The 25,401-nt window shown below is 42.5% G+C and overlaps 4 protein-coding genes across 12 annotated transcripts in view; 2 read left to right on the top strand and 2 right to left on the bottom strand.

Annotated features, from left to right (window-relative positions):
- The window catches only part of Dscam4 (Down syndrome cell adhesion molecule 4), a 51,403-nt gene extending 41,851 nt beyond the window's left edge, over window positions 1-9,552 (top strand). The window contains exons 21-32 of one of the 8 annotated variants that reach the window (XM_020952032.2): window positions 402-564; window positions 638-1,135; window positions 1,629-1,775; window positions 3,438-3,590; window positions 3,813-3,907; window positions 4,154-5,204; window positions 5,266-5,412; window positions 5,502-5,836; window positions 5,909-5,981; window positions 6,359-6,439; window positions 6,554-6,722; window positions 6,801-9,552. In XM_020952032.2, the coding sequence (XP_020807691.2) occupies window positions 402-564; window positions 638-1,135; window positions 1,629-1,775; window positions 3,438-3,590; window positions 3,813-3,907; window positions 4,154-5,204; window positions 5,266-5,412; window positions 5,502-5,836; window positions 5,909-5,981; window positions 6,359-6,439; window positions 6,554-6,722; window positions 6,801-6,948 (3,060 nt within the window). In that variant the 3' untranslated portion in view covers window positions 6,949-9,552. Of the gene's footprint in view, window positions 1-401; window positions 565-637; window positions 1,136-1,628; window positions 1,776-3,437; window positions 3,591-3,812; window positions 3,908-4,153; window positions 5,205-5,265; window positions 5,413-5,498; window positions 5,837-5,908; window positions 5,982-6,289; window positions 6,440-6,553; window positions 6,723-6,784 lie in introns of all 8 variants that reach the window. The other 7 variants (XM_086834687.1, XM_086834681.1, XM_086834685.1 and 4 more) reach the window with 7 other exon arrangements.
- A 12-nt stretch (window positions 9,553-9,564) lies between these two features.
- On the bottom strand, window positions 9,565-17,082 carry cert (ceramide transfer protein). 2 transcript variants are annotated; one of them, XM_020951930.2, is made up of 9 exons: window positions 16,906-17,082; window positions 16,232-16,563; window positions 14,971-15,363; window positions 14,762-14,910; window positions 14,585-14,645; window positions 10,889-11,113; window positions 10,586-10,817; window positions 10,190-10,528; window positions 9,565-10,131 (listed from the first exon to the last, which is right to left on the bottom strand). In XM_020951930.2, the coding sequence occupies exons 2-9, from the start codon at window positions 16,532-16,534 to the stop codon at window positions 10,004-10,006; spliced, it is 1,830 nt and encodes a 609-aa protein (XP_020807589.2). In that variant the 5' UTR covers window positions 16,535-16,563; window positions 16,906-17,082; the 3' UTR covers window positions 9,565-10,003. The 2 variants fall into 2 exon arrangements, with proteins under 2 accessions (XP_020807589.2, XP_020807590.2); XM_020951931.2 differs by lacking the exons at window positions 14,585-14,645; window positions 14,762-14,910; window positions 14,971-15,363; window positions 16,232-16,563; window positions 16,906-17,082 and adding an exon at window positions 13,205-13,612.
- On the top strand, window positions 16,981-19,081 carry LOC110183696 (cyclic GMP-AMP synthase-like receptor). The gene is made up of 2 exons (XM_020952035.2): window positions 16,981-18,542; window positions 18,603-19,081. The coding sequence occupies exons 1-2, from the start codon at window positions 17,604-17,606 to the stop codon at window positions 18,795-18,797; spliced, it is 1,134 nt and encodes a 377-aa protein (XP_020807694.2). The 5' UTR covers window positions 16,981-17,603; the 3' UTR covers window positions 18,798-19,081.
- LOC110183618 (uncharacterized) lies at window positions 18,887-23,973 on the bottom strand. Its single transcript, XM_020951936.2, has 4 exons — window positions 23,845-23,973; window positions 20,000-20,369; window positions 19,514-19,925; window positions 18,887-19,453 (listed from the first exon to the last, which is right to left on the bottom strand). The coding sequence occupies exons 2-4, from the start codon at window positions 20,358-20,360 to the stop codon at window positions 19,177-19,179; spliced, it is 1,050 nt and encodes a 349-aa protein (XP_020807595.2). The 5' UTR covers window positions 20,361-20,369; window positions 23,845-23,973; the 3' UTR covers window positions 18,887-19,176.
- Window positions 23,974-25,401: the final 1,428 nt, after the last annotated feature.

The following is a 25,401-nucleotide window of genomic DNA, read 5'->3' as shown; positions in this document are numbered from 1 at the left end:
CATAGAATACATTTCAAATAATTTTCCTGTGTGCATATCCTTAAGTTATGTGTTTGTGTTGCCTCACAACCTGCAGCACACACACACTCATCTCCACAACTTGCCAGCTAAACTTTTGCCCCCCAAAAACCCCCCTGCCTGTCGGCAAGTTGGAAAAGTCTCCTCTATACCCCAAATTTCCACCCATTTTGCTTTCCTTTGCCACCAACGAAACTGCTGTTAACCCTAATTTATGGCAATTTGAATGAGACTCGAGCAACAGCTGCAACTGGCTGCCTGTCATGACTTTCACTGGGCGCAAATGAACTCTTAATGCGGCAACTCCACCCCCATCATCATCGTTCAGCATAAAGATGGGGGGAGGCGGAACTAACACATGCCCTTTTCCCGTCTGTCCACAGGACGAGATGTCCATCCAGCTCATTGTGCAGGAGGTCCCGGAGCAGCCAAAGAACCTAAGGATCAACTCGCAACAGTCGCGCAGTTTGCAACTCACCTGGAGTCAGCCCTTTGCCGGTAACAGTCCCATTGAAGAGTATCACATCTACTACAAGCAGATATCAGGTAATAACTCTTAATTAAACTATTTATCTATATAAATCTATCTATAAATCTATATCATTTCTCTCTTCCTCAGACATTTGGCAAAACTCTGAGCACCTGACCATTGCCGGTTCTGTGACCGTGGTAAACATTCAGCAGTTACGACCGGCCAAGGCCTATCACATTCGCATGTCTGCTGAGAATAAGCTGGGAGCCTCCGAATTCTCTGAGGTGGTTCAGGTGACCACTCTGGAGGAGGTGCCCTCGGGTCCTCCATTGGCTGTGCGAGCCGAACCCAAGAGCTCCACCGAGATCTTTGTCACCTGGGATGCTCCAGAGCGGGATCATTGGAATGGCATTCTACTCGGCTACTATGTGGGCTACCAGATGTCACTCACGCCCGAGGACAAGGAGGTGAATCCCACCCAGGGTTTCAGCTTTAAGACTGTGGAGGTGCGCTCCCACTTTGGCGGGGAGACGGTGCTGGCCAACCTCAACAAGTACACCCAATACCATGTGATTGTCCAGGCCTATACCAGTCAGGGCAGCGGACCGCCCAGCAAGGAGATTGCCGTGCAAACAATGGAGGATGGTGAGTGGGCGGAGTCCAGGTGGTCAGGTGGTCAGGTGGGTAGGGAGTGTGGGCGGGGCAGGTGGGCAGAGCCTGTGGGTAGTATCCTGTGGAGGGGCGGCAGCGGCAGCGATGGTTGTTTCCAGGAGTCAGCTGGCATACATTGATTGGATTTGTTAATTGCCCGTGCACGAAATCTGACCAGGACCACGGACACTGCACTGGCTGCCCTGGAGTCTGGCTTTGAGTCTGGGTTGGGGGAAAGTGCACTAAAAAAAATTAAGTTTAACCACTAAATTATATACATTTTCATGAGCAAACTCTAATACCCCATAGATAAATATTACAAAAGTGTTTTAAAGAGTTAAAAAGATGTTTGACCTCTAAGGGTTTCATCATTGCAATTATGGATAAAATATTCCTTCTTTAATATAATTTTTATATAAATTTTCTTAGTGTAAGAAAAACGTTTAATAAACTTTTTCCCTCATCTGGCTTTTCCTTTACGCTGCAGTTCCTTCCGCACCACCAGAATCGCCGCAGTGCGATGTCCTCGGCTCCACATCGATTTATATCACCTGGTCGCCGCCGGACATTGACGGCCAAAACGGCAAAATCAAGGGCTACAAAGTGTTTTACATATCGGTCGACGAGCTCTACGGTAAGTCCATTATGCTGTATATATTTCCCTACCAAAAGTTTTCCATTTAAGTTTTAAGTGTTCCATTTAAAGGGTCTTAACTCGGCTTCTTGCCGGGGAATGTATTAACGAAAGACTGACAATGAATATATATTCCGATTTGCAATTGAAATCTTAATCAATTTTTAATAAAATACAGTCACATGTGGCATGGGACAGTTGCCACAGGAAAAATAAATCTAAATAAGCGTCAGTATTTAGGTTTTTTAAATATAAAGAAAAAACTTGTAAATACTGTACTAAATATTACTCATACGCCATGTTGTCTTTAAGTACAACGTGTCGTAAGATTAATGTCAATCTTTATTAAATTTTTAAATCAAAATGGACGGTAATCTATAGAATTATTTTATTTTAATTAAGCATAATATCAATTTATTTGATATTTTGCCTTTCAGGGTAATATGTTCTTATTCTGAAGCTTGTAACTTTTAAAGAAATCATTTCCGACCCTATAAATCATATATTTTCTTGATTAGAATCCATAGCAGAATCGATCTAGAAAATAATAAAATAGAAAAATAAAATTTCAAAATTTTTTCGAAATTTCATATTTTTATAAGGGGTTACATCATTAAAATTTTCAAAAAATATAAAAAAATAGAATTCTTTAAAAGTTAAAATTGAGTATGCAGATTTATTAGGCTAACAAAAACTAACATAGAAAATCGATCCAAATTAAAATTAATGTTTTTTTGGCTGAGCTATGAGATTTTTAAACTTTGATTTATAGAAAAAAATGTTCATATAAAAACATCGATAAATATCATTTCAAAGAATATGCACTTTTTAAGCTTAATCAAGATCCATTTTTTATACAATCCTATAATTTTAATTTCAAGCTGCAAAGATACATAGTTTTCTGTCTTGTTTTTAATAAATTAAAAAAAAGAGCTGTAGAGCTGTGGAAAATCATTGTCTAGACAAATATTCCTATGATACATCCCTAAAAAATAAGTTTTAAATGAAAAACCTAATAATTTAACAGGTTTTAAGGACTTACAATTTTTTAAATATATATTTAAATTGGGTAAAAGAAATTATAAAGAAGTAAATTCCTTTTTAATAGTATCTAAAAGTAATCTAAAAATCTAAACTTAAAAGTAACTTCTATAAGGATCAAATACATAAGTCACATCATATATTTAGGCACCTTTTTAAAATAAGTATTCCTTCAGTTTTCTCTTTAATTAAATGTCCTTAAGGATCACGTGGCACCTAGCCTACATTCGAAAAAGTACTGACATAACTTCCAATTAATCAACTCATTATTCGAAATCCATGGGTGGCATCCAATTACCTGCTTTTCCCCAGGGAATTCCCTGCATTTATGCAACAACAAAACGCAGGAGAGCGATGGTCAATTACCAGACTGTGGAATGTGTCCAGAATGCCGTCTGTCTGTCTGTTCGTCTGTTTCACCCAATGACCAATGACCAATCCTTAACATATAATAAAACCCCACACCCAGCACAAGGAACTTATTTCAGAAATTTATGGCACTCGCCAATTAATTAGCCCACTTCACGGTCCGCTCCTCATATTTCCAATCAACGCTAATTGTTCGAATTCTCTCTGTGCCGGCACCTTCCATTCTCCTGTTGGTCTTCTCCTGCTCCACAGAAACCGATCCGGAGGTTGTCAAGTCAACAAATCAATACGTCACCATCGAGAATCTGCGCAAGTACACCAACTACACGGTCTGGGTTTTGGCTTACACCAAAGTAGGCGATGGCATGAAAACCAAACCGTTTTATTGCCGCACCCACGAGGATGGTAAGTGGCATTCGGTTCAATGAACGCAAACGAGGTGCGCCCTCCGCTCTCGATACCAAAACCCAAACCCAAACCCAATTCCAATCCTGCCACATCCTCATCCCCCAGATCCTGATATATACATTTATTCATATAGCACACACATACAACTACATATATTTATTCTCTCCTGTTTTTTTTTTTACTTTTTTGTGCAATCGCATTCGGATTCGCGGAATGCAGTGCCCTCCGCTCCGCAGGCCATCAAGGCGATACCCGCGTCAAGCACAAAAATCATAATATCCTGGCTGCCCCCCGACCTGCCCAACGGTGACATTGTGAGTATATTTATTTGTTTGAAGCAAAAAGGATATTGCAAATTTGGTCACGGGAGTCCTGAAAGGGTATGGGTTCAGGCAAGGTCAGCAGTAAGTTATGGAAGACTGACCGAAGATATGAAATGATGTAGAAAGTTATTGCTTAACAGAATTATAAATTTAATATATCCTTTTATAATGATTTAAGCTTTTCATTAATCCTTGTCGAGAAATGATATTAAAAGTTCTTCCTTTACTCAACCTTAGACCGGCTACACCTTCTACATGTCCATGCTGGAGGGTGGACGCGAGGAGGGCACTCACAAGCGCCTGCTTGGGCCCTATGTGGAGATGCATGAGACTGTCCGTACTCAGGAATCAGCCACATATCAGTTCTGGCTAACTGCCTCCACCAAGATGGGCGAGGGCGAGAAAACCGCAGTGGTTACAGTGCCGCCAAACAACAAGGTACCAGCAAGGATCGTATCCTTTAGCCAGCGAATAGTTACCCCCTGGAAGGAGCACTTGGAGTTGCCCTGCCGGAAGGTGGGATCTCCTGCACCAGTGACAATTTGGCGCCAAGATGGTCACAACATGGAGACAAGTGCTCGGAAGACAATAGCCAAGAATGGAACATTGTACATGAAGGAGTGCCAGGCGAGCGATGCCGGCAACTATACCTGCAGCGTGGAGAATACCTGGGGCAAGGATGAGATCGTGTACAATATAGTGGTTAAGGTGCCACCAGAGGCACCCAATCTCACCGTGGTCAATACCTACACGGATAGCCTGCTTTTGGAGTGGCTGGACAATAGCCACGGCGGTAGTCCTATCCTTGGTTATGTCATAAACTACAAGAGGGATAATGGTGACTGGGAGGAGTTGCAGGTGGATGCCAAGACCACCTCGCACCTGCTGAACAATCTGTGGTGTGGCACTCGCTATCAGCTTTATATAACGGCCTATAATAAGATAGGAACAGGTCTGCCCTGCGATATAGTCAACTCCTACACGAAGGGTAATCCTCCGGTGCAACCCAAGCACTCGCAAATGATCACCAACAACTCGACGAGCGTCACCTGCTGGTTGGATTCCTGGGGAGATGGCGGCTGTGGCATCCTCTACTTCATGATTGAGTCAAGGGTGTATGCAAGGTCCTCCTGGACAGTGGTTTCCAACCACATAGCACCCACGGAGAGGATCTATACGGTCAGTGATCTGACGCCGGGCACCAAGTACCAACTCAAGGTGACGGCCCATAACAATGCGGGTTCCACAACGGCTATTTACAACTTTACTACGCTGTCTACTCAAGGAGGTGGGATATTATCTCTTTAAAAATGCATAAATAATTAGTTATTAAACTCTATAATCTCTAGTTATGTACAACAACGACCACTCCACACCTGTCTCCCACCTGAGTGACCTGCCCTTCTATGCCAACTTTAAACTGCTGCTGCCCATCTGCGTTTCCCTTCTGATGCTGCTGGCCCTCATAGGAGCCGCTCTTTTTCTACGCAAAAGAAGTGAGTGGAAAGCCTTAATTCTTAATGAAATTTAACCTTAAGAAACCTTAAGGTAAAAGCAAATCTTTTCCTTTTACAATCTCAAGTAGAACTGAGTAACCAAGCCCGGCTGGCCAGCTCCTCGATGTCGGAGTCCCCATCGCTGGCCAATCTGCAGAACAAGCAAAACAGGGACCAACAATATCTGGCCGTGCGCTGTAATCCTGGAACCTCTGCTCCCCGGGGCTCCAACTCCAATGACTCGGGGAGCTTTGGCAAGGCAGAGGGTAACGAGTACATCGAGGACATCTGTCCCTATGCCACCTTTCAACTGAATAAGCAGACCTACAGCGAGAGCTCCTACAGTGGCAATGTGTACAGTGGACCCTATCATTCGGTGCGCGGATCCTTTGTCTACCACGATGTCAAGCCGGAGAGCTATCATGTGAGTGCAGTAAATATCATCGTTAGGGATATACAATCTATAACAATATAATAATAAATACATTATGTGCAGTCCAAGGAGCCGGAGTACACCAAGGTGCGGCGAAAAGTGGGCCGCCTCAGAGATCCACACTCGGAGAGCCAAGGTAGCTATGGTCAAGGCTCCATTTCATTCCTTCACCTGTCCTTGAACCCTAATCCACTTTTCCATCTAAACCCGTTCCTCCTGTACTCCAGGTAGATGTAAGCCAAATTGAATCATCGTTTGTCACAGTCGCCAACCCGATGATCCCTAATCCCTATCCCTATCCCTATCCAGATGCGCCCTTCGTTTTAACCCATTAACCCGTTTCTCATTGCTCTCAACGTTTCTTTCCATTCTCATCTCATCTCGTATTAATCAACAAACAAACGAAAAAAACAACGTATCCATCGAATCGTACTAAACTTTTAGAATCGGACAATCCAGGTTCAACAGATTCCGAAGTTAGGAAAATCCTAACGCTTCACATCCCAATTACAGAATATGACACACTCGGCTCCGAGTCCGACAATGATGTGTCTGCACGCGCTCTAAACTCGGCCAAGTATCGCGCCCAACGTGGTGAGTCCTCCAGGAACCCCAGAAAGAGATTCCTTGGAACCTATTACTATCGCTTATAAATCCTCCCGAGGAAACTCTAGCCATAACTTAAGGGTAACTCCCCCTTTCTTGTAGATACCCAAGATGAGACCTCGTCCTCTTCCGAGACCACACCCACTAGCATGACCCGGAAATCGAAGCCACCGTTCGCTGCCCGGAAGGCTGGTAAGCCCGGAACGAGCGGCAAGCGACATGTCCGCAGTTCCAGTGGCTATTCGAGCCACAATGAAGAAACTACTTTTAGGTAGGTGATCTAGATGTAAGCCGTGTTAAATCGATACCGAATGCCGCTACTTATGTAATCAGAACCCTGTACGTTTAGCATATCCAACTATCCACCAAACTATCAGGACCACATAAATCCACCAGCTCGTTTTTCGGATGCCAACGACAAGACGAAGACCCAGACATCGCCACGAATGCGTGCCAACCAGAAGCTGCAGCGGGAGGCTTTCCAGATAAATGTCTAAGACCGGAGCCCGATCCGCACCCAGGGGGGAGTTAATTTTAAAGCCTAATCTTAACTGAATGTACTATATAAGCGCGAAAAGATACTGTACAATTTGTTGTAAGTCCACCCAGTAATACGGAAATCGAATCAAGACTTGGACAGACTTTTGACAGAAGGAGCCTCACTTCCAAAACTAAACCAAAGATCCTATAAAGAATAAGATGCGGAAGTCAAAAACATTTAGCATTTTATTCTTTATGTTATCTTTGGTTTATCGTAAAAAACAATACCTAGAAAGGATAACTCAACTATTTACAAAGGAAGAAAAGCGTTCAAGAAAGAACATCGGTAGGAACAGATTTTCCTGGGGGATGGATTTTGATTTTCAACTTAAGAATCGAATGGCAAACAGCACGAGAAATAAACCATAAGACTTATTTACACACTGATTATGCTTAGTTGAACTTCAAGAGCAGCGTAAGTGTAATGAATATAAAGACGAGTCGACCGACGGATATAAATAAATTAATGTTATAGATCCTAAATTAAGCATTTAATGTATAATAAACCGAACTGCGGCAGGCCGCAGATGATGATGATGATGATGCTCTGCCAGCCAAAATCGAGAAAATCTAAGAAAATCTCAAGGCAGGGCACACATGAAATTATATAGTACTATATATTACATATATGCGCATAACAATACTAAACAAAACAATGGGCCTTCGTGCTGATTATTTGCATTTTGTAGTGGAATTATGAACATTATTTCGTTGAACTAAACCAAACATTGTTTGTTTCCATTGAACCCATTTTTGCATCAGTTTGTAAGTGTTTTGCGACAAGAAGAATACTTGACAACTGTTAGCTAGTTACTTAAATGAATTAAATTAATTTACACGGGAATACAATAATATATAAAAAACAAGAATGCATTCAGATAGTTTATGAAACTGTTGTACATAGCTAAGCGTCATACAATTACTTCTACAAATCGAAAATAATATACAATACCGGAAGCTAAGAGCGAGGAAAAAATCGATTTGAGCATGAATAATAAAGATTCCGATAGATCATTGTTAATTTTTCAATATAAAAGCCGCCATACCTTTTTTTTAATATCTGAAATCTTTAGCAATCTTTTATTATTTAAACCATTTCACACTACATATTGATCTCTTTGATGTAAGAATTTTTTATCGATTTTAGTCAACGTTTTTATACCATTGCTAAATTTCAAATCGATCATAACTAAATCAAAAATGCATTAATTTTAATTTGGAAAGAAGCTCTATGCTAGTTTTGAATAGGTTAATAAATCTGCATACTCAATTAAAAATTTTAAAAAATTCGATTTTTTGACAATTTTAATGATGTAACCCCTTATCGATTTTTCAAATTTTGGGCAAAATTTTCAAAATTTATTTTTTGCCGGAACATGGCCAGATCGATTTGGCTGTTAATTCTGATCAAGAATATATATTATTTATAGGGTCGGATATGATTTTTTTAAAAGTTACAAGCTTCTGAATAACATTATATGTATTACCCTGAAAAGTAAAATATCAAATTTATTGATATTATGCATAATTAAAATTAAATAACGCTAGTACGGGAAAGCTTTCCGAATTGAAATAAGTGAGTTTTTGACTAAGTTATGGCAATTTTAGATTTTAATTAGTTCAAAAAAATATAAACAAATATTGATGCATTTTTGGTGTTAAAAAATGAACATTTCAGGTCTTCTTCCTATAAATTTTTTACTAATTATTACTCATACGCCATGTTGTCTTTATCAGTACAACGTGTCGTATGAGTAATGACAATCTTTATTCGATTTTTCAATCAAAATGGATTGTAACATTTTGATGATGATTTATAGGGTCGGAAATGATTCCTTCACCGATTATATATAAAAATATAAAATATAAAATATAAAAATCGAAGCACTGATAATCGATATTTTCCCAGCTCTACCGGAAGCATATGTAAGAAGCATATTAAATGTTAGATGGAAGGATATTACCGAAGGCCAAAGTCGTAAGCCAGCATGCATTTCCATAGGCTCAACTACTGAACCCGAGACAGACCCCCAAAGATATAGCCGAAATATTTGCCAAACTAGCATCACAAACCCCGCTCTCCTGTACCATATATTATACAAATATGTATATGTATTGTATGTAACTCTATTTTCCAAATAGCTACAACGACAAACAACAACCAAGCAACCAATTACATGACAATATGACACAACACGAGTACATTGCAAGCGATATAAAATGCATTAACGATAAAGAAAACGAGGATAAACTTATAAAGTTGAAGTTGAAATTAATTAATTAGCAACTCTTCAGACTGCACAGCATAAGGCGAAAGGCATTTACTTGAAATTCTTCAACTGCATTACTTGGTTGTACAATTTGGAATAAACAAAAACAAGAAAAAAACAAAACAAAAATGTTATTAAGTAAGAGAACCTACATAAACATGTTGTAAAATTACACACGAAATTCTTCTTAAAAACAGCACAGTTTATGTACATTGAGCATACATAGTTCGCGGCAACAATGAGAAACTTCAAAGCAAAATACATGACATGACATATGATAATGAAAACAAATCCTATTTTCACTTTTTTTGGGAGATAACAATAAGTGGCTTTTATTTACATTAGACAGAGTTGAGTAAAAGAGAGAGATGCCTCAGATATAAAGTATAGATTCACACCGAAAGGTAAGCTTCCTCAGACATCCTTCACGTTGCAATTGTTGCATTTAAAGCATTTTCATAGATATACATTACAGATAGAAAGATATATAGACTGTTTCGGGACTAAGAGCTATACAATGATTGTGTGTGTTCGCTTACACCTATTACTTAAGCCTAAACACGTTACAATTAAATCTTAGAGTTTGCTTTTACGGCGATTACAAAATGGGAATTCCAACATTTCGCTTACAGAACACACGCTCGGGGTTAAGGTTTAAAAAACTGGAGTTTCCGGGCGCTCTACCGCTGGCTCCTCCTTAAGGATTAAGTCCAATTCAGCTTTGTGGCTTCTATGGCAAATATCAGAACATGATCGGCTTGTCCTTGCACTGATCTATTACATAGCCGGTAAAGCGCTTCAGAAACTTGGGATACTCGCGCTTGTAAACGGCCCTTAAGGCGCTAGCCGGCGCCCAGCCTCCGGGATTAACTGAACAATACACACTAATCAGGGGAATTCTTTTGGTTTTCCGTTTAAAGATACTCACCCACAGAGCAGTAGGTTATTTTGCAGGTTAGATCCTCACGATTCAGGGGCTGACCCTTGACATAACCTTCGGGCAGGTGCGTCTGGCAGGCTAGTATGACTGTGAGGAAGATGCGGACACACTTGCCGTTCTTTGACTCCTGCTTGGCATACTCCGTGGAATTGTTGCACACCACCCACATGTCCCGGGCGCCATCCTCCAGGTTGTCGGTGATCTTACGCATGTGCGACCAGAATTGTGCATCCCGCTGGCTAGCTGGCCAGATGCGCTTGTGGGTTTGCAGAAAGAGCAGGGTGTCAGCCGAGATTTTCTCCAGAATTGTGCAGTCCTCCAGGGTAGCTGTGGAGTATTTAAGTATAATCAAACTGTTGGAATGCGAAAAATCCAAGTACTCACTCTCCCAGTCGTTGCGGAATTCCGGCATAAAGAAGTAATGGCACATCTCCCGGGCCGTCACACCCTGGACCGTGTGATATGCCTTCAGGGGGTCCATCACCAGCCCATTAACCTCCTCCTCGCGTTTGTACATTTTGATCTCACCCTCGTCGGCAAAGATTTGCCAGCCGTTGCCATCCTGGCCAACGCCCTCGCGTGCAAAGTGCAGCTGCTCCTTACACACGCGATCGATCTATGCGAGAGATTAATCCAATAAAATCCAATTAGTCGCCTGCCAACGTATTGACAATTTCCGGTTCTTACCTCCGGCCAAAGGGCATGGCTTTTGGCCTCGGCACCCGTTCCAAACTCTTCGCGTGCCTCCTCACCCTCGGCCACCGCCTCGTGGGGCACATTGACCAGCGTCTGGGAGATCTGGGATTGCAGCCTTAGCTTGAAGCGCAGCTGCATATCCTCCTCGATTTTATCCAGGCCTGTTTCGACCGCATCGAAGAACTCATCCTCGGGCAATGTGGAATGTGGACCCTCCTGCGAAGAGTGAAAGGAAAAGTTTGAAGAAGAGAAAAGAAACTAAGTCAAGTTTAGCCCAACATATATATATATATATATCTTTGAAGGTTCGGCCTAATTAATTTTAATGACGAAACCGCATTCAATCCAATTGGAAAGAAATGGAACGTGCTTTGTATAAATTAATCGACGACACTTGTCTGTGCAGCCAAATGGCCCAAGAAAATCCAATTTATGCTGTTGTTTTTTGCGAACGGAGATTCTCCGTCTGGCATGCGTAATTGGGCGAGCATAATGGACACAAAGGCGGATCATTGTGCCATGAATACGTAAGCAGAACCATGCCAGACGGGGCTTGGTGCTCTGGTGCTTAACTCGCCGGCTGGAGACCCATTAAAGCAGTGGAAACTCCCCAAGGAAATACTATTAAAAGGAACTTTTTAAATTCCATTACCTGAGTAGAGAAAGAGGTAAGGCCATAAATAACAAGGAGCTAGGCTTTAGAGGGGGAGGATGGATGAAACACTCAGGAAACACTAAGGAAACAAAAAGTATTTCCAAAGAATGCTTTTATATTAAGCTAAAGATTAATATTGCATATGAGCTTATTTTTCCCCTTTAAATAGTATCTACTGTACTCCACTGACGTCTACGTGGTGGCGCGTGTATCCCCAGAACGGCAACAGGCACCCAGTAAATGCCTCGAATGGAATTTTTGCGGAATTGAATTTATATTTATTAATTAATGCAGACATGTGCGCGGCCAAAGGCGTGAAAATAAATACGCCCCCCTTACGAGTGCATCATCATCATCATCTTTATCTTTATCGTCGTCATTGGCCACGTCTTCATCTCTGGCCAAGTGGCGCCGCGGAATGTGGGCCAGCGATGAAGTCATGGCCTGTGACTCTGGGCCTAACCCAGTGGCGTCGCCTTGTCTCCGCTTACCAGGCTCCTCCACGAATTTACCACGTATCCTAATCGAAAAAAAAGTGTCCTTTTTTGCACAGCAGGAAATTAAGCGGGAGAGCGAGAGGGCGAGGAAGGCAAGCGAGCAAACGAACGAGCAAGCGGAGAGGGCAGCGAACTAGCGTGTCCACGCGAATCCTTCCGTTGGGCGCAAGGACACAAAACAAACTGTTGCTGGCTGCTAGCAACCAGAGCCTTAACAGCCAGGACGAACGGAGAGAGAGAGAGAGAGTGTGCGAAGAGAGCTCTCCTCGAGAGAGAGTGTGTGTTAAAAGCGAAAAGCCCCACACAGCAAAAAGCTTCAATGAAAAGGATTTCTCGCATTTAAATAATAAATCAATGCGTGGGGTTTACCAGGCATTAACAGGAGGGAGTCAAGTGGCGCAGGAGCAGGAGTAGTGGGAGTAGTGGGAGGTAGCCCACAAATGAGGCCAATTTCAGCTGTAAAAACCCAGCAACCAACATTTAATCCCTCTCATTTGGGGGAAACTTAAAGACACTTAGAAAAAGTATTGCAATTATTTCAGGGAAATTTAGATAAGAACTAATTTAGCAAGCAAGAAATAAGGTAAACTTCTGAGTACATCATATCATAAATAAATAAATTAACTAAGTAAACAGGTAAAGAATAACTAAACAAATATACACATCTTGTAATAAAAATAGAATATCGTAAACAAATCTGTTTATGTACTACTTATAGCATAAACTCAAACTTTATATATATCTCAACTTGTTGGGTTTTATGTATACTTATAGCTCAGATAAACCCCCACACATGTAGTTAATAAATTGAAGCATTTGGCACTCCACTTGATAAGCATTTAATCTTTACAAAAATTCCTATCTAAGCACCATACAATGTTGATATTTGATACAAGTTTTGTTTATAAACTTTTTGCATGTGCTACACTACACAAAATATACACAATGTATATAATATAAAATATATATACAAATGATATAACATATATAACTCTCGATGATCTTTACTATTAGAGACCTATCCCCTTAGCTCATAAAGCTTATAAAACTATTTCTAACACATCGTAAACCTTTTAAAAAATTCCACTTCGTTATTATTTAAAACACTCCTTAAAATGTACATATATTATTTTGAATTATTTTCCGCCTGTGTACCGTAATTTGTTTGACTTTGCCCTTCTGAAAACCGGAGCGCCAAATAAATCGCGCCGAGGGCATGCCGCCTTAGTTTTGTTTATAACTTTGTATATATACAACTGAGTATTATTTATATTTATGTATTTGTGCGTGCCGCGATTTCAGATTTGCAACATTAGCCAGACCCGTTCGCTCAGTAAGTATTTTTAATAGCTCTTTCAATGCAACCGAAAGGAATTTCACAATCTGCACAGCACACTCAATTAAAAGCGACAACAACGACGACGTCGACAAATATGAAAAAAAAAGAAACTGTTTCGATTTGAATTGTTCGCAGCTGGGCAAAAATTTGTTTATGATTTGTACGTGTTGGCTACTCGATCGCTGACCACCGACTGACTACCACAAACCTGGCTCATAAGCCGTAAAGCCGACAGCTTTAAGCCAGGCTATAAAAAGCAGACAACTGAGGAGGCTCTGTGAAAGTAGGTGGATTTTGAATGCTCTTTTTGAGGAGGACTGAGTTGTGTTTAATAATATTTTACTTTTAAATACCTAAAACATTTTAAGCCTGAAGATAAATCTTTTTATTTTAATAATAAAATATAAGTCTGGTTTAATTCAAACTTTCCTTGAACATATAAGGTAATATATCAGGCTATCTTATAAAATAATTAAAAAAAAAGAGGTAAAACAATTAGAAACTTGTTATTGTTTATCAAAGATTTCATTACCTTTATCCTATATTCACTACTATATCTTATTAATAAAGCTGACCAACTGTTTTGGTCATTTGTTAACCTCAATGTCTGCAATAAAATCTTCCACCGGCAACGTCAGTCTGTCTGTCTGTCAATCCAAACTAAAAGAAACCGTCTAGACGCTCAGTTTGTGCGCTTGAGTAGTTGCCATTCGATGGAACCGAGAAGCCCCAACCGAGTCAAGTACTGACTTCAACTCCCTCATCACATTTCCTACAATTATTGGACGTGTGCCATTAAATTGTAATTGAAAGGGCAAACAATAAAGGCTTAACTAAGGCGGAAATGGTAGAAGAGATCATTGCATGTGCCCTATGATAAGATCAGAACGTGGGGAACTCCGTGTCAGGTCCATGATTCAATCGAAATCGCTTAAATAATAGTACAGCGTGTTCTACTTTCTGTAAATATGATGAAATCTCGTCTGACACAACGTCGAACCGGCGAGTGTTTATTTTAAGACGCCGACCAATCACACGCAAATCACTTCACGGATTTAGCTTGTTTTGTTTGCTTTGCTTTTTTTCGGTGGGAACGTGTTTGGCCCCGATATGAGCGCAGCACTGACCGTGAAAGCGATTTCGGTTTGAATTGCTATCTGTTTCTCCTATTATGGGCTATAATTTTGGGGACTCACCTCGAAATCTGGGCCAGGATATGACAAGCGTTTCATTTTCTCGATTTCCTCCTTGAATTTTCTGTTAGTAAATAAAAAGCAAAGGAAATTCAGGGCTTAGTAAAATAGTAGTAAGTAAAAAGTTGCTAAAAACTATAAATATTAATCTCCTTAAGTAGTTCCCCGACTTCAACCTACTTGCTCTGGTCCTCGGAACGACGCCGCTTATCAATCTCACGCTCCAGTTTCCGCTTCCATGAATCATCGCTCTCGGCAATGATTTCCAGGCAGTGCTGCAATGTTGTGAGCACACCGGACGTTGTGGCCCTAAACGTAATAGATTCCCCCTGCAAATAAAAATACGTTATCTTGTGAGGGATTCCCCAGATAATTCTGCTTCACTTCACCTTGAAATCAATGCACTTGAGGCCGTCACCCAAATCCAAGGGCTGAGCATTGTTCTTGTTTAACTCCGAGCAGGCGTCAAAGTATCTTTGCAGCGTCTCGATCTGTCCGAATAGAATGTCCTTGAAGGTCTCCAGTTCGCCTACCTTTTCCCGCAGATTGCGTTGCGTCTTTTTAAGGCTTTCGCCACTGGTTAGGGAGATGGTGTTCGATTGCAGGCTCATGGTGCTGCCATGGCGTCGTAGCGATGTGGTATCCGTGCTGCCGGTGTCCTCCTTGTACAGCTGCAGCACCTCAACCCAGTGCATACGATCCTCGCTGGTCTCCGCCCGCAGGCACCAGTTGTTAAGGTTGTTGACCACCACATCGAAGCGCAGTTCATCGGATTCGTGGGCCTGGGGAAGGGCAATACATAGTTCGAATAAGTTACAGTTCAAGAGGTGTTATTATAAGCAATTAATGTGGGAATGTACTTAAGGCAAACTTCATTAAATGCAAAAATTCAATGCTAATGAGGGAACCAAACCTATAATTATTAATAATTATTTATAGAAATATTAAGGCGAATTATGGGCACGTTCTTGGAATTCATATTCGTGATTCATTCCTCTCGAAAGATAAGTCATATATCTATATCATTAAATGAAATCAGCAAAGAAACAAGGGTAGAACTGTCAATGTTACAAGAAACAGCTGAAAGACGAGAGTCCTCAATTTCCCCCCAAATTACAGGAATGAGCGCTTTGTGAGTCACCACTTAGGTTTTTATGTGGTTTTTGGCAGTTTCGACAGTATAAATAGATAAGTACACACTACACTTATTGTGTGAAACACCCTCCTTCCCAGGGCAGTCACAACACGCCCTCCTGTCAGCAGCTAGACCCGAGCAAGCCAGGCCAGGCCGAGCTAGAGGGCATTAATGCCAGGACAAGAAGGGAGAGAGCGGGCGCCACCCCACTCACTTACATTGATGACTTCAATTTGGTCTATTTTCGTCGCCACCAGCAGCAACGTTAATTGATTGCGCTGCATTGATTGCGTCGCTCAGAATGGGAATGGGTGTGAGGCGCCCGGACTGGGAATGGGAATGGAAATGGAAATGGACTTGGCATCGACTTGGGTCATCGAGTTTCGTTGCTTTGACCGAAAAACACATGCGCACACACTCACGCCCATTACTTTTTTATTAGTCCAATTGAAAATACTTGGCGGGAGGAGCTTCTGCTATTGCTATTGCTATCTCGCACTGGCTGGAGCACCTACCTTAATGGTGGCCTTGGTTAGGCTGATGGCTCCGCGACACCCAAAGTCCGATTCCGATTCAGATTTGTAGTAGGAAAGGGTGCCGTCTTTGAGGACTATGTAACGCGGCTGCCATCCATAGATATAGTTGGTCCACTTGCTCAGGTAGCCCCGCAGCTCGATGCTGTTGTCCAGATACTCCTCCTCCTCGGAGGCGTCGCTCTGCGAGCCCGCTGCTGCCTCATTGCTGGAGGGTGGTGATGCCGATATGGAAACCGATGCCGATGCAGACTCCCCTGCGTTGCTCGTCGACGCCACGTCCATGTCCAGTGGAGTGCTCAGTGCCAAGTTATCTGTGAGTGATGTGTGTTTGTATCTTAATCAGCAGGTTGCCGCCGCAGAAGATTAAAAATATATTGCGCCACGTCCGCGCAATGTAAACAACTACAACGGCGACCGGCGGACCATCGAGCGAGCGAGCGAGGCAATTGAAGGCTGAAGGCCCATATCGTGATAATCCAATTCAATCAAGCAGAAGCGGCACATCATCACTATATCGCCTGACTCATTTCACTTCGCTCCGCCACCGCTGCACCCTGTGGTTGTTGTTGCCATCGCCGTCCGCTCCGGTTTGGGAGCCGCCGCTCCTGAAGTGGCGGAGGGTGCTGCCATTCTCATCCCCATTTGCAACTCACCGTTCGCTTATTGATTGCCCCGTCGCTCCGCAAACATCTGTGCAACACGTAACGCGCGCTGGTTGTTTGTGCAGAGTTATGGTAAATAAAATAAACGAAAAGAACTCTCTCGCCTGCGAAAACCAAAACAAAGTTGTCGAATGTGACCAGATGGAGGCAGTGCAAATATACCAAAAAGTATGAAAAGACAGTATTGCGAAAAGCAAAATAAAATACTGAATTTTGTATGTTTTTAATTTAAATGAAGAATTCAGCTGGGTTTGTAGAACAAATATATTAAAAGGCTTCAGTTTTTTTTTAAATTTAAAGATAAAATAATAGAGAGGCCCTAGCACATTTGTGCTTTTATATATGCCGAGATGCCTTAGCCAGCCAACGTAAGTGGTTAGTGTTAAACAACGCCAGTTGATAACGTATTCAAACGAATTGAGCGGGCATTTGAATTTACTTAAATTAAACTGTAGAAAATCAACTTCCTCTATCAATTTATTTACTTAGTCAAAAATTTGAATAAATCATTGACTTAAGCAAATAATAGGGAAATAAAGGTACAAACTCCACTGACACTGCCAAGTGCAGCCGCTTGCTTAAACCATATTAATAAACAACGTATTAAGTTACCAACTAGAGAATCACTTACTGAGTGCCTGCTCAGCAGCTGCAGTTGCCATCAAACAGTTGCCGAGGAGAGTCCCCCAATGGAGCAAGGAAAACTAAAAGGAGAAGCAGGACTCTGTCTGCCCGAAGGACACCTCCACTTCCACGAGGGCATCAGGCTCATCTCGGACTACGGAGAGATAGACGACAATGATGCGGATTGGCTGGTGGATGCTGAAGCCATCTGTTTGGTGCTGACAGAGGCAATGGCCGGAAAGGATGTGGTCTACAAATACATGCTGAAGCATCTCCTAGCCACGGCTACGTTTTACAGAGGGTCCAAGATTGACTTTCCCCTGGATTTTGAGCAATATCTCCGCTTCCGTATGCCCTTTCCGGTGACTCCTGTGTTCAATTCCTCACAGCCTGGTTATATCAATCTGCTAGCTCCCACCTTGCATCCCATGGTGAGCAATGGGTACGTGAATCCCGAGAGTGTTCAGCTCCTGTTGCGGGGAAACTTAAGAGATGCAATTAGACGGCTGAATGTCATTCGTTGTCCCAGTGGACTCCAGTACAAGCTCACCTATCGGACGCATGAGATCGGTGATCAGGGATTCGTTCACGAAATCGTGGCCTGCGAGAAACGAGTTTCCGGCGGAATGCCCAGTGTTGTGTCCTTCGTCTTCCTACCGGCCATGGAGTTTAGCTTCGCGGAGCATCCACTGCCCACTTTCGTGCCCTCGGGACCGGCGTGGAATCACTGCTGTAGCAGCACCTTCTACTGGCTGGCTCTGTTCCAGGTGTATCCGCACATGGACCGCCGCAGCTTCTGTCCCTATGTGCCGAGGATGCAGGGCATCCAGGATGAACGGATGATCAAGTATAGGAATGTCCTGCGGCTGCTGCTACGCATGGGAACGGGAAACAATATACCCGACATGTCGGATATATTCGTGCTAAAGGGTCTGCATTTTTATAGGCTCAGATATAATGCCAGCTGTGATTGCAATTTGTCCTTGCCCACGCTTTTCATAGAGGTAAGTTGAGTGGTTTAACTGATGATAGTTCCTATTGATGAAGAGTTTTGTCCTTTACAGCTTCTAGGTATCCACAGGGATATCACATACAATGAGGCTTTGCAAAAGTTCGTGACCTTTGGCGGACAGCAGACCCACTGGATGGGGGATGCTATCCGTTTATACAGCATCACTAAAAACGTAGCCATGTTCTACTATATGAACTGCATACCCGTGGAACAGCTGAAGCACCTGTTTGGCATTATTAACACATAATCTGGGAAAATCTCGTCTCACATTACGTATACGCAGCGTTGTTTATGTGGAAAAAGCAGTTGACACAACGGACACAACACAGTTGTTAATGGGAATTAATTTGTCTATTTATTCGAGGTGTCTCGAGGGGGAAATATGCCACAATTGCAATTATTTACAGACCACAAATACAAACAGAGACTCGAGTCTCAGTAGTTAACAACAACGCCTACGAAACTAACAATAAATACAATGCGTAAATAAAATAAATAATAATAAATTAATTAGTAAACGTTAACTACAAACAAGTGACTTTGAGCATTCCTAAACCTAAAATCTAGACGAGGTCAACAATGGAAGTTGCAGCAGAGCAGGAGCAGTAGCAGGATAAGGAGTTCCTTTACATGAACACATCGTTATCCCGATCCCGAGTGACGGGCAGTTGGATCACCTGCTCCTCGTGATACTCTCCCTTGGGTCTATTCGTGGTTGTAGTTGTCCTTTTCGTCTTTCCCGCTGGCGCTGGCTTACTGTACTTGCTGGCCAGAGCCTTGAAGATGCTCTTGGGACAGGCCTTGAAGTAGGGAAAGCACTCGCCGGGAGCCTGCTTACCTTCGCCCACCTCCTGAGCCTGGACATAGTCAGGTACCAGCTCCGAGAAGGGTGATTTGGTGACCCTAAAAAGATGAGATTTATCTTTTAAATTAAGTACGAACTTGTAAAGGGTTCCAACTTACGTTAAAAACAACTTGGTCATCTCGCCAAAGACCCCGAACTTCTCCAGGCTTCGGGAGTGCATCTCACAGATAGTCCTCAGCAGGCAGGCCTTGCCATCCATCCCAAAGGTGGACAGAAAGTCCTCCACTACACCGTACAACAGCACACGCTCTCCGCCGTGGAATATGTGCTGCAGTCCTGCCGGCAGTTCCGGGAACTTGGGTCCCTCCTCATGCACCTTGAAGGGATGATCCTCATTGCTTCTGCTCTGCTGCTCGCTGAGATCTCGCTTCCTGCGCTGCACATGCAAATACCTGGCCACATACTCGCCCACCATGTGTCCGGCCTCATGGCCAAAGGAGCGGGCGAAGAGCGGCGGCAGATCCCCCAAAGGATTCTGGTTGTCCGTCAGTCCCAGCTTGTCAAAGTCAACTGTCAATCGATGAAGAGAGAGAGAGAGATCAAGAGATCAGTTCAGAGTTAATTGAAAAGTCCGGAGCACTTACTGGTGACTGGGAAACTGATGGTCAGGTTGGAGAAGAAACCCTCGGGCGGATGTCGCACCAGGGGCATGGCAATCGTTGGGGTAAATGTCAGCGATGTGCCTGGCGGCAGGGCTAATCTCCCATCATCAGTGATCCAGATAAGACGCTTCTTTCGTATGTGCGGTGTGTCGGGGGAATCGGATTCATAGTCCGGCTTGGCCAGGGCCTCCGCATCCGCCAGCTGTGCTGCCAAATCGAAATCCTGGCCAGCATCCGGCTGTCGATTAAGCGCACATGTGATTGGACACAAGCAGACAAGTGGCAGTAGCAGCAGCAGGAGGAGAAGGTGTTGACGCCTTAACACGTTGTCCAATTCCATCATGGGTTGATGCTAAGATGGTGATAATTGTGATTAAGTTGATTAAGTTGAGAGAGAGAGAGTAAGATCTTTGGCCACTTAATGCATCACTAAGGTGCTTTAGAAGATGAGTTCAAGTCTCACTCAAAACAAGACTTCACTTTCTGGTTAATACGTGGATTATAAAGCTATTTGTAAGGTAATAAGGCGGTTTGCTTAAGTGGGAAAATGTATGCTTTCATAATAGAGGTTGTAGATGTTAATAATAATGATTAAAGTTGATAGAGCAACAGGTAATGGATCGATTATTCGTTGAAAAGTGAAGCTATTGGGTTCGTATTAGTAGTCTGATGACTGTATTTGCACGAAAAGTGAATACTACTTCAATTTCCTGTATTTATTTAAGTAATCTATCCAGTGTTTCTGCAATTTAGAAGACCAATTGGATTACTTTTCCGTACCCCTTCATATCTCAGTCAAAACAAAAGACTTAGGCCGCAAACTCGATTAGCCTAAGACTTCCATTGCAATTCCAATTCCATTTACAATTTCTGACTTGATATGATAAAAGACTGGTCTAATGGCCATCATTATACAACAGTTGTATAACACCAATTGTGGCCAACATATGGACTCCACAAACAACCCATTCTACATTTCCATTCATCTTCCCCGTTACCCCCATCAAAACATTCTCCTGTTCTCCTGATTTTTTCTATATTTTCAACTGGTTTCCCAGCTCCGAGCGCTTTGTTTTTCGTCTGCCTGTCGAACGAGGTTTGTGTTTTTTTGGGAAAGCTTCTCTCTCTGGACATTGTTCCAGGTGCACTTGTTGGAACCGTTAGGCCAGGCCATATGCTAAGGCATCCGAATTGGCAAGGTGCGTGAGCTATGTGTGTTTCTATTCAGTGAAAGCATGTTAACAAATTGATTGATAATTCTAATCGAAACTCGTTGAGGCAGTCGGAGATTTCACTCCGTATAGAATCGAAATGGAGCAATAGCACTTGCTCTCTCTCTTTCAAAACGCACTTTTACCGCACCATCATCGACAATGATGCAACTAGGCGGAGGAGCAAGTTCTGCTCCAGCCGGTTCGACTATCGATGGCTATGGAGTGTTTGCAGTTGGCGATCCGTTAGCGATCCGAGGTGATCATTAGAGGCTGCAGCAGCAGCTCCAGCACTTTCCCAAAGGCTGCAATTTGATGGCCAACTGGGAGGTACAGGTTCCCCCCACAGCTACATATATCTAGAATCTAGACCAAGGAGGCATTCCAGCCAGCTGCTCCACACACAACGCAGCCGCCAACTCAAAAGGTTTGGCCAGAGTTTCTCCCAATTTGACACTGACATCAAAATACTGAACAAGACATCATATACGATGTGGGTTAAGGCCTTAGGATCGTATGTACATCAAACTTAACAGAGCTTTTCTTCTGAAAATAATTACACAAGTGATTACACCCACCTAAGGTTAATTGTTACTTAAACGTGACGGAAAACAAATTAATTTCTAACCAATATCGTTCCATCTATTAAGGTAAATACCCCCCAAGCAACGGCCTTGCCAAACTGGTATTTGGTTCATCCATCTCAATCCAATTAGCCAAAGGTCTGACAGAGTTTCTCCACATTTTGACACTGATACTTTGAAATTAGGACCAAAAAACCAACACGATGTCTGGCCATTACGTTGGGCGTTACCAACGAAATGTACATCAGATTAATTGCAGACTTGAAGGTGAAACGGGGCCACTAACTAGGCTGAAACAGGAGCCAAGTGCGTTGAGGAAGCGCCACAACTGGCCCGGCCAGTCCATCCCAGCCGGGTTAGTGCCACTCTGGCCAATCCACAACAGTTGACAGCGACGCCTCGGCGGCAGACTCTCGCTTATGGCCATGACTGGTGGCGGCATCTTACACATGTTGGCCAAGGATCATTTTGATTTCTATGCGGAATCAGCAGTGGGGAAAATCAAGTCGAAACCCAAATGCCTTTCAGGCAAATAGTGTTCTAAAATTTTAATGAAATACTATAAATTATACTGTTCAAAGAGTTCCCCAAAGGTGACAAACGAGATTTCACAAAAAATAAGACGAAATATATATATTAAACTAGTTTAAGAATTTACAGTGCGAATATTAAAGAGAGGATAATTATAGTAATTTTTATACGACAGTTTTTTTACGACAAATAAAAATTTAAAAATCGCATAACTTAGCTAAAAATGCATTAAATTTAATTCGGAAAGGATTTCTTTGTTAGTTTTTATTAGGTTAACAAATCTGCATACTCAATTTAAAATGTAAAAAAAAATTAAATTTTTAACAATTTTAACGATGTAACCCCTTATCGTTTTTTCAAATTTTGAGAAAAATTTTCAAAATTTGTTTTTGCCGGAACATGGCTTGATCGATTTGGCTGTTATTTCTGATCAAGAATATATACGATTTATAGGGTCAGAAATGATTCCTTTAAGAGTTACAAGCTTCTAAATAACATTATATTACTCTGAAAGATAAAATATGAAATAAAATTAAATAACGCTATAGTTTACAATCCAAGTATGTTTTCTCTATGTCCTGTCACTTTCTAAGCAAAGATACAATTTTGGGAATTTGTTACAGATATTTCAGCCACAACTAAGCATTAGATAGCCACCTGTTGTTGGCCAGATCCATGTGCCAGGGGATTTACCCTACGGTGGTGCAATGCCATCTCAGACAGAAACAAACAACAAACACGCAACAAATGTCAGGTCGGAATGCCACTTCCATGAGGGAAGTGAGTGAGCTGAGACAGAGACTGAGACTGAGACTGAGACTGAGACTGAGGCGGAGATTCTCCATCTCTCCATCGAGAAGGCGAAAGAGACAGTGTTCGAGAGACAGTGGAAAGCCTTTGCAACTTATGGCGAATTAGTGCAGCTGAGCTTTAATTGGTGCCTGCTAAATATGTCCATGTCCGTCTGTCAGAATCCAGAGACTGTTTTTGCTTTTACAATAAAGAAATTTACTTAAATGTTTGCATTGAAACTGAAACCGAATAACTGGGTCAGCAGGTGAACGCTGGCAAATAAAAGTAATACTCGTAATTTTGATTATTTCATTCCCGATCGCCTTCGAAATTGACACACGCCGAAAGGTTCGGTTCGATGCGGTTCCAGTTCGTTGCTTAAGTCTTTCGTTTTAACGGGCACGTTGCACCCGCACTCGCAGCAGCAATGGTGCTGAATAATTAATTAAAAATAAACAAAAACAAAAAAACAAAAGGCAATGCTTGCGAAAGGCAATTGTTGAGGGAGGAAAGTGCAAGTGGTGTCCAAGTGTCCGGCGGATTTGATGTGCGTGCCTCGAATAAGCGGAGAAATCAATCAAAAAGAGCGGGGGTAGAAAGTTGACAGGCGATAACGCCGAATGCATGACAATTAGGTAATTGGTAATTTGGGTTTTATTTTTTTCGGCGAATTCTGTGTCTTACGGGATCTACGGAGCTGGAAGCTTACATAATCTCAATCCACACAATCGGCTGGGAAAGATCTGACTTAGTGAACTTGTCCTAGTTTCCGCTGGCTCCTTCTACTCGCGTTCAGAGTTCAGTGAGTTATGCGAAGATCACGCGTAGGTTTCTTTTTTTGCCAGACAACACGATTTTCACTTGGCCAACGTCGATCCTGTCAAAGCCTCTTTGGTTTCTCGACTTGGCTTTTATGTTTTGTATATTTTTTTTCGGGACACGTTCCGACAACCGCGCGCGCTAGCGTTTGAAATTCAACTAAAGCGGCCAGCGGCCGTGGCGAGCGATAAAAAGCAACGGCGAACGGGCCAAACTACAATGCATAAGCAGCGAAGAGCCAAGAATCCAGGCGGGGATCGGATCGAGCCAAGTCGAGGCAGGCAGAAGCCACTCGCAGATGTATACGTTTGATATTCGTGGTCGCTTTGGCTCTCTGTGTGTGAAGTTGCCAATTTGGTGTTTGATTTCCTCTTAACCCGGAGCGGGCTCTGGCAAGGAGGCGGCGATCAGGTCTACCTGGGAGCTGGATGCTGAGAGCTGGGAGCAGTTCTTAGCCTAGCGCATACCAGTGACTCACTCGGGAGGGTTTTCCTGGCCACGGAATTAGGTCGCAGGGAGATTTCAGTTTCTAAGGCTTGCCAATTAATTTCTCCCCACGAATGCACATAGAAAAATAGTGTTCTATGTTAGATAAGATAATTTTTGTATATTAAGTATAATAAAAGAAGATGAGCTTATCTGTGTCGAATAAATTATTTAATCAGGTCTAAGAGTCTGTCTGATTAGTTAAGACAGAAATATTTTCTTCACAATGTTTATGTATTATTTTTGCTGTATTCTCCCCAATCAAAGACTCCATGTTTTTTTTCTGTGCATGGACAGTGTCCATCACCATCATGCCTAATCGTGGGACAAGTTCTCTGGCAGACTTTGCTCTAAGTCTGCCGCAATTAAACTTTCCATGCGAACTGGATGCGACTCGATGGCAGTGCGTGTGTGCGCATCTGGCATGCGGTTTCCAATTCGCTTGGCAATCGAAGCAGTTGCTGGTCAACTTATTTGCATACAACGAGGAGATAGAACATCTTTGCTTGGACGGCTCGCTTCCGCTGCGGTTTGAAAGTGAGTCTCGTTTCGCCACCTAGAACTGGAAATTTAAAAATTGTGTGTCAAGGTCTCTGGTCACAGGGGAGAGCGTTTTTCTCATCGGAAATTTATTGGGGGAAATCTTTGGGGAATTCTGCCTCATAAAAATATCTACTAGCCCGTTAAGTCAAGTCTTTAGCGTCAAATGGCGCCATCATCAAGGTACGTGGTGAAAATTTATTGGAGTCCCAGGCGTTATCAGAGGGCCTCTGTGCTACGTGGTTGTCGCTTTAATCGGGCTAAGTACACAAAGCGATTCACATGGATTTGCACGCACGACGAGGGCTTTCCATTTGCGACTCATTTAAATAAATCGTCAACAAATTTAAGGCCTTTATTGCGTAATGATTAAATCTACCAATTAGATTTCCATTTGGAAATGGTGAGTGCGAGTTGGCAT

The sequence above is a fragment of the Drosophila serrata genome, unplaced genomic scaffold (genome assembly GCF_035046125.1).
Source record: "Drosophila serrata isolate PLE 108 unplaced genomic scaffold, ASM3504612v1 contig_273, whole genome shotgun sequence".
NCBI classification, from domain to species: Eukaryota; Metazoa; Arthropoda; class Insecta; order Diptera; family Drosophilidae; genus Drosophila; species Drosophila serrata.
The sequence above is the reverse complement of the archived record's forward strand: the minus strand, read 5'-3'. Positions and strand labels throughout refer to the sequence as shown.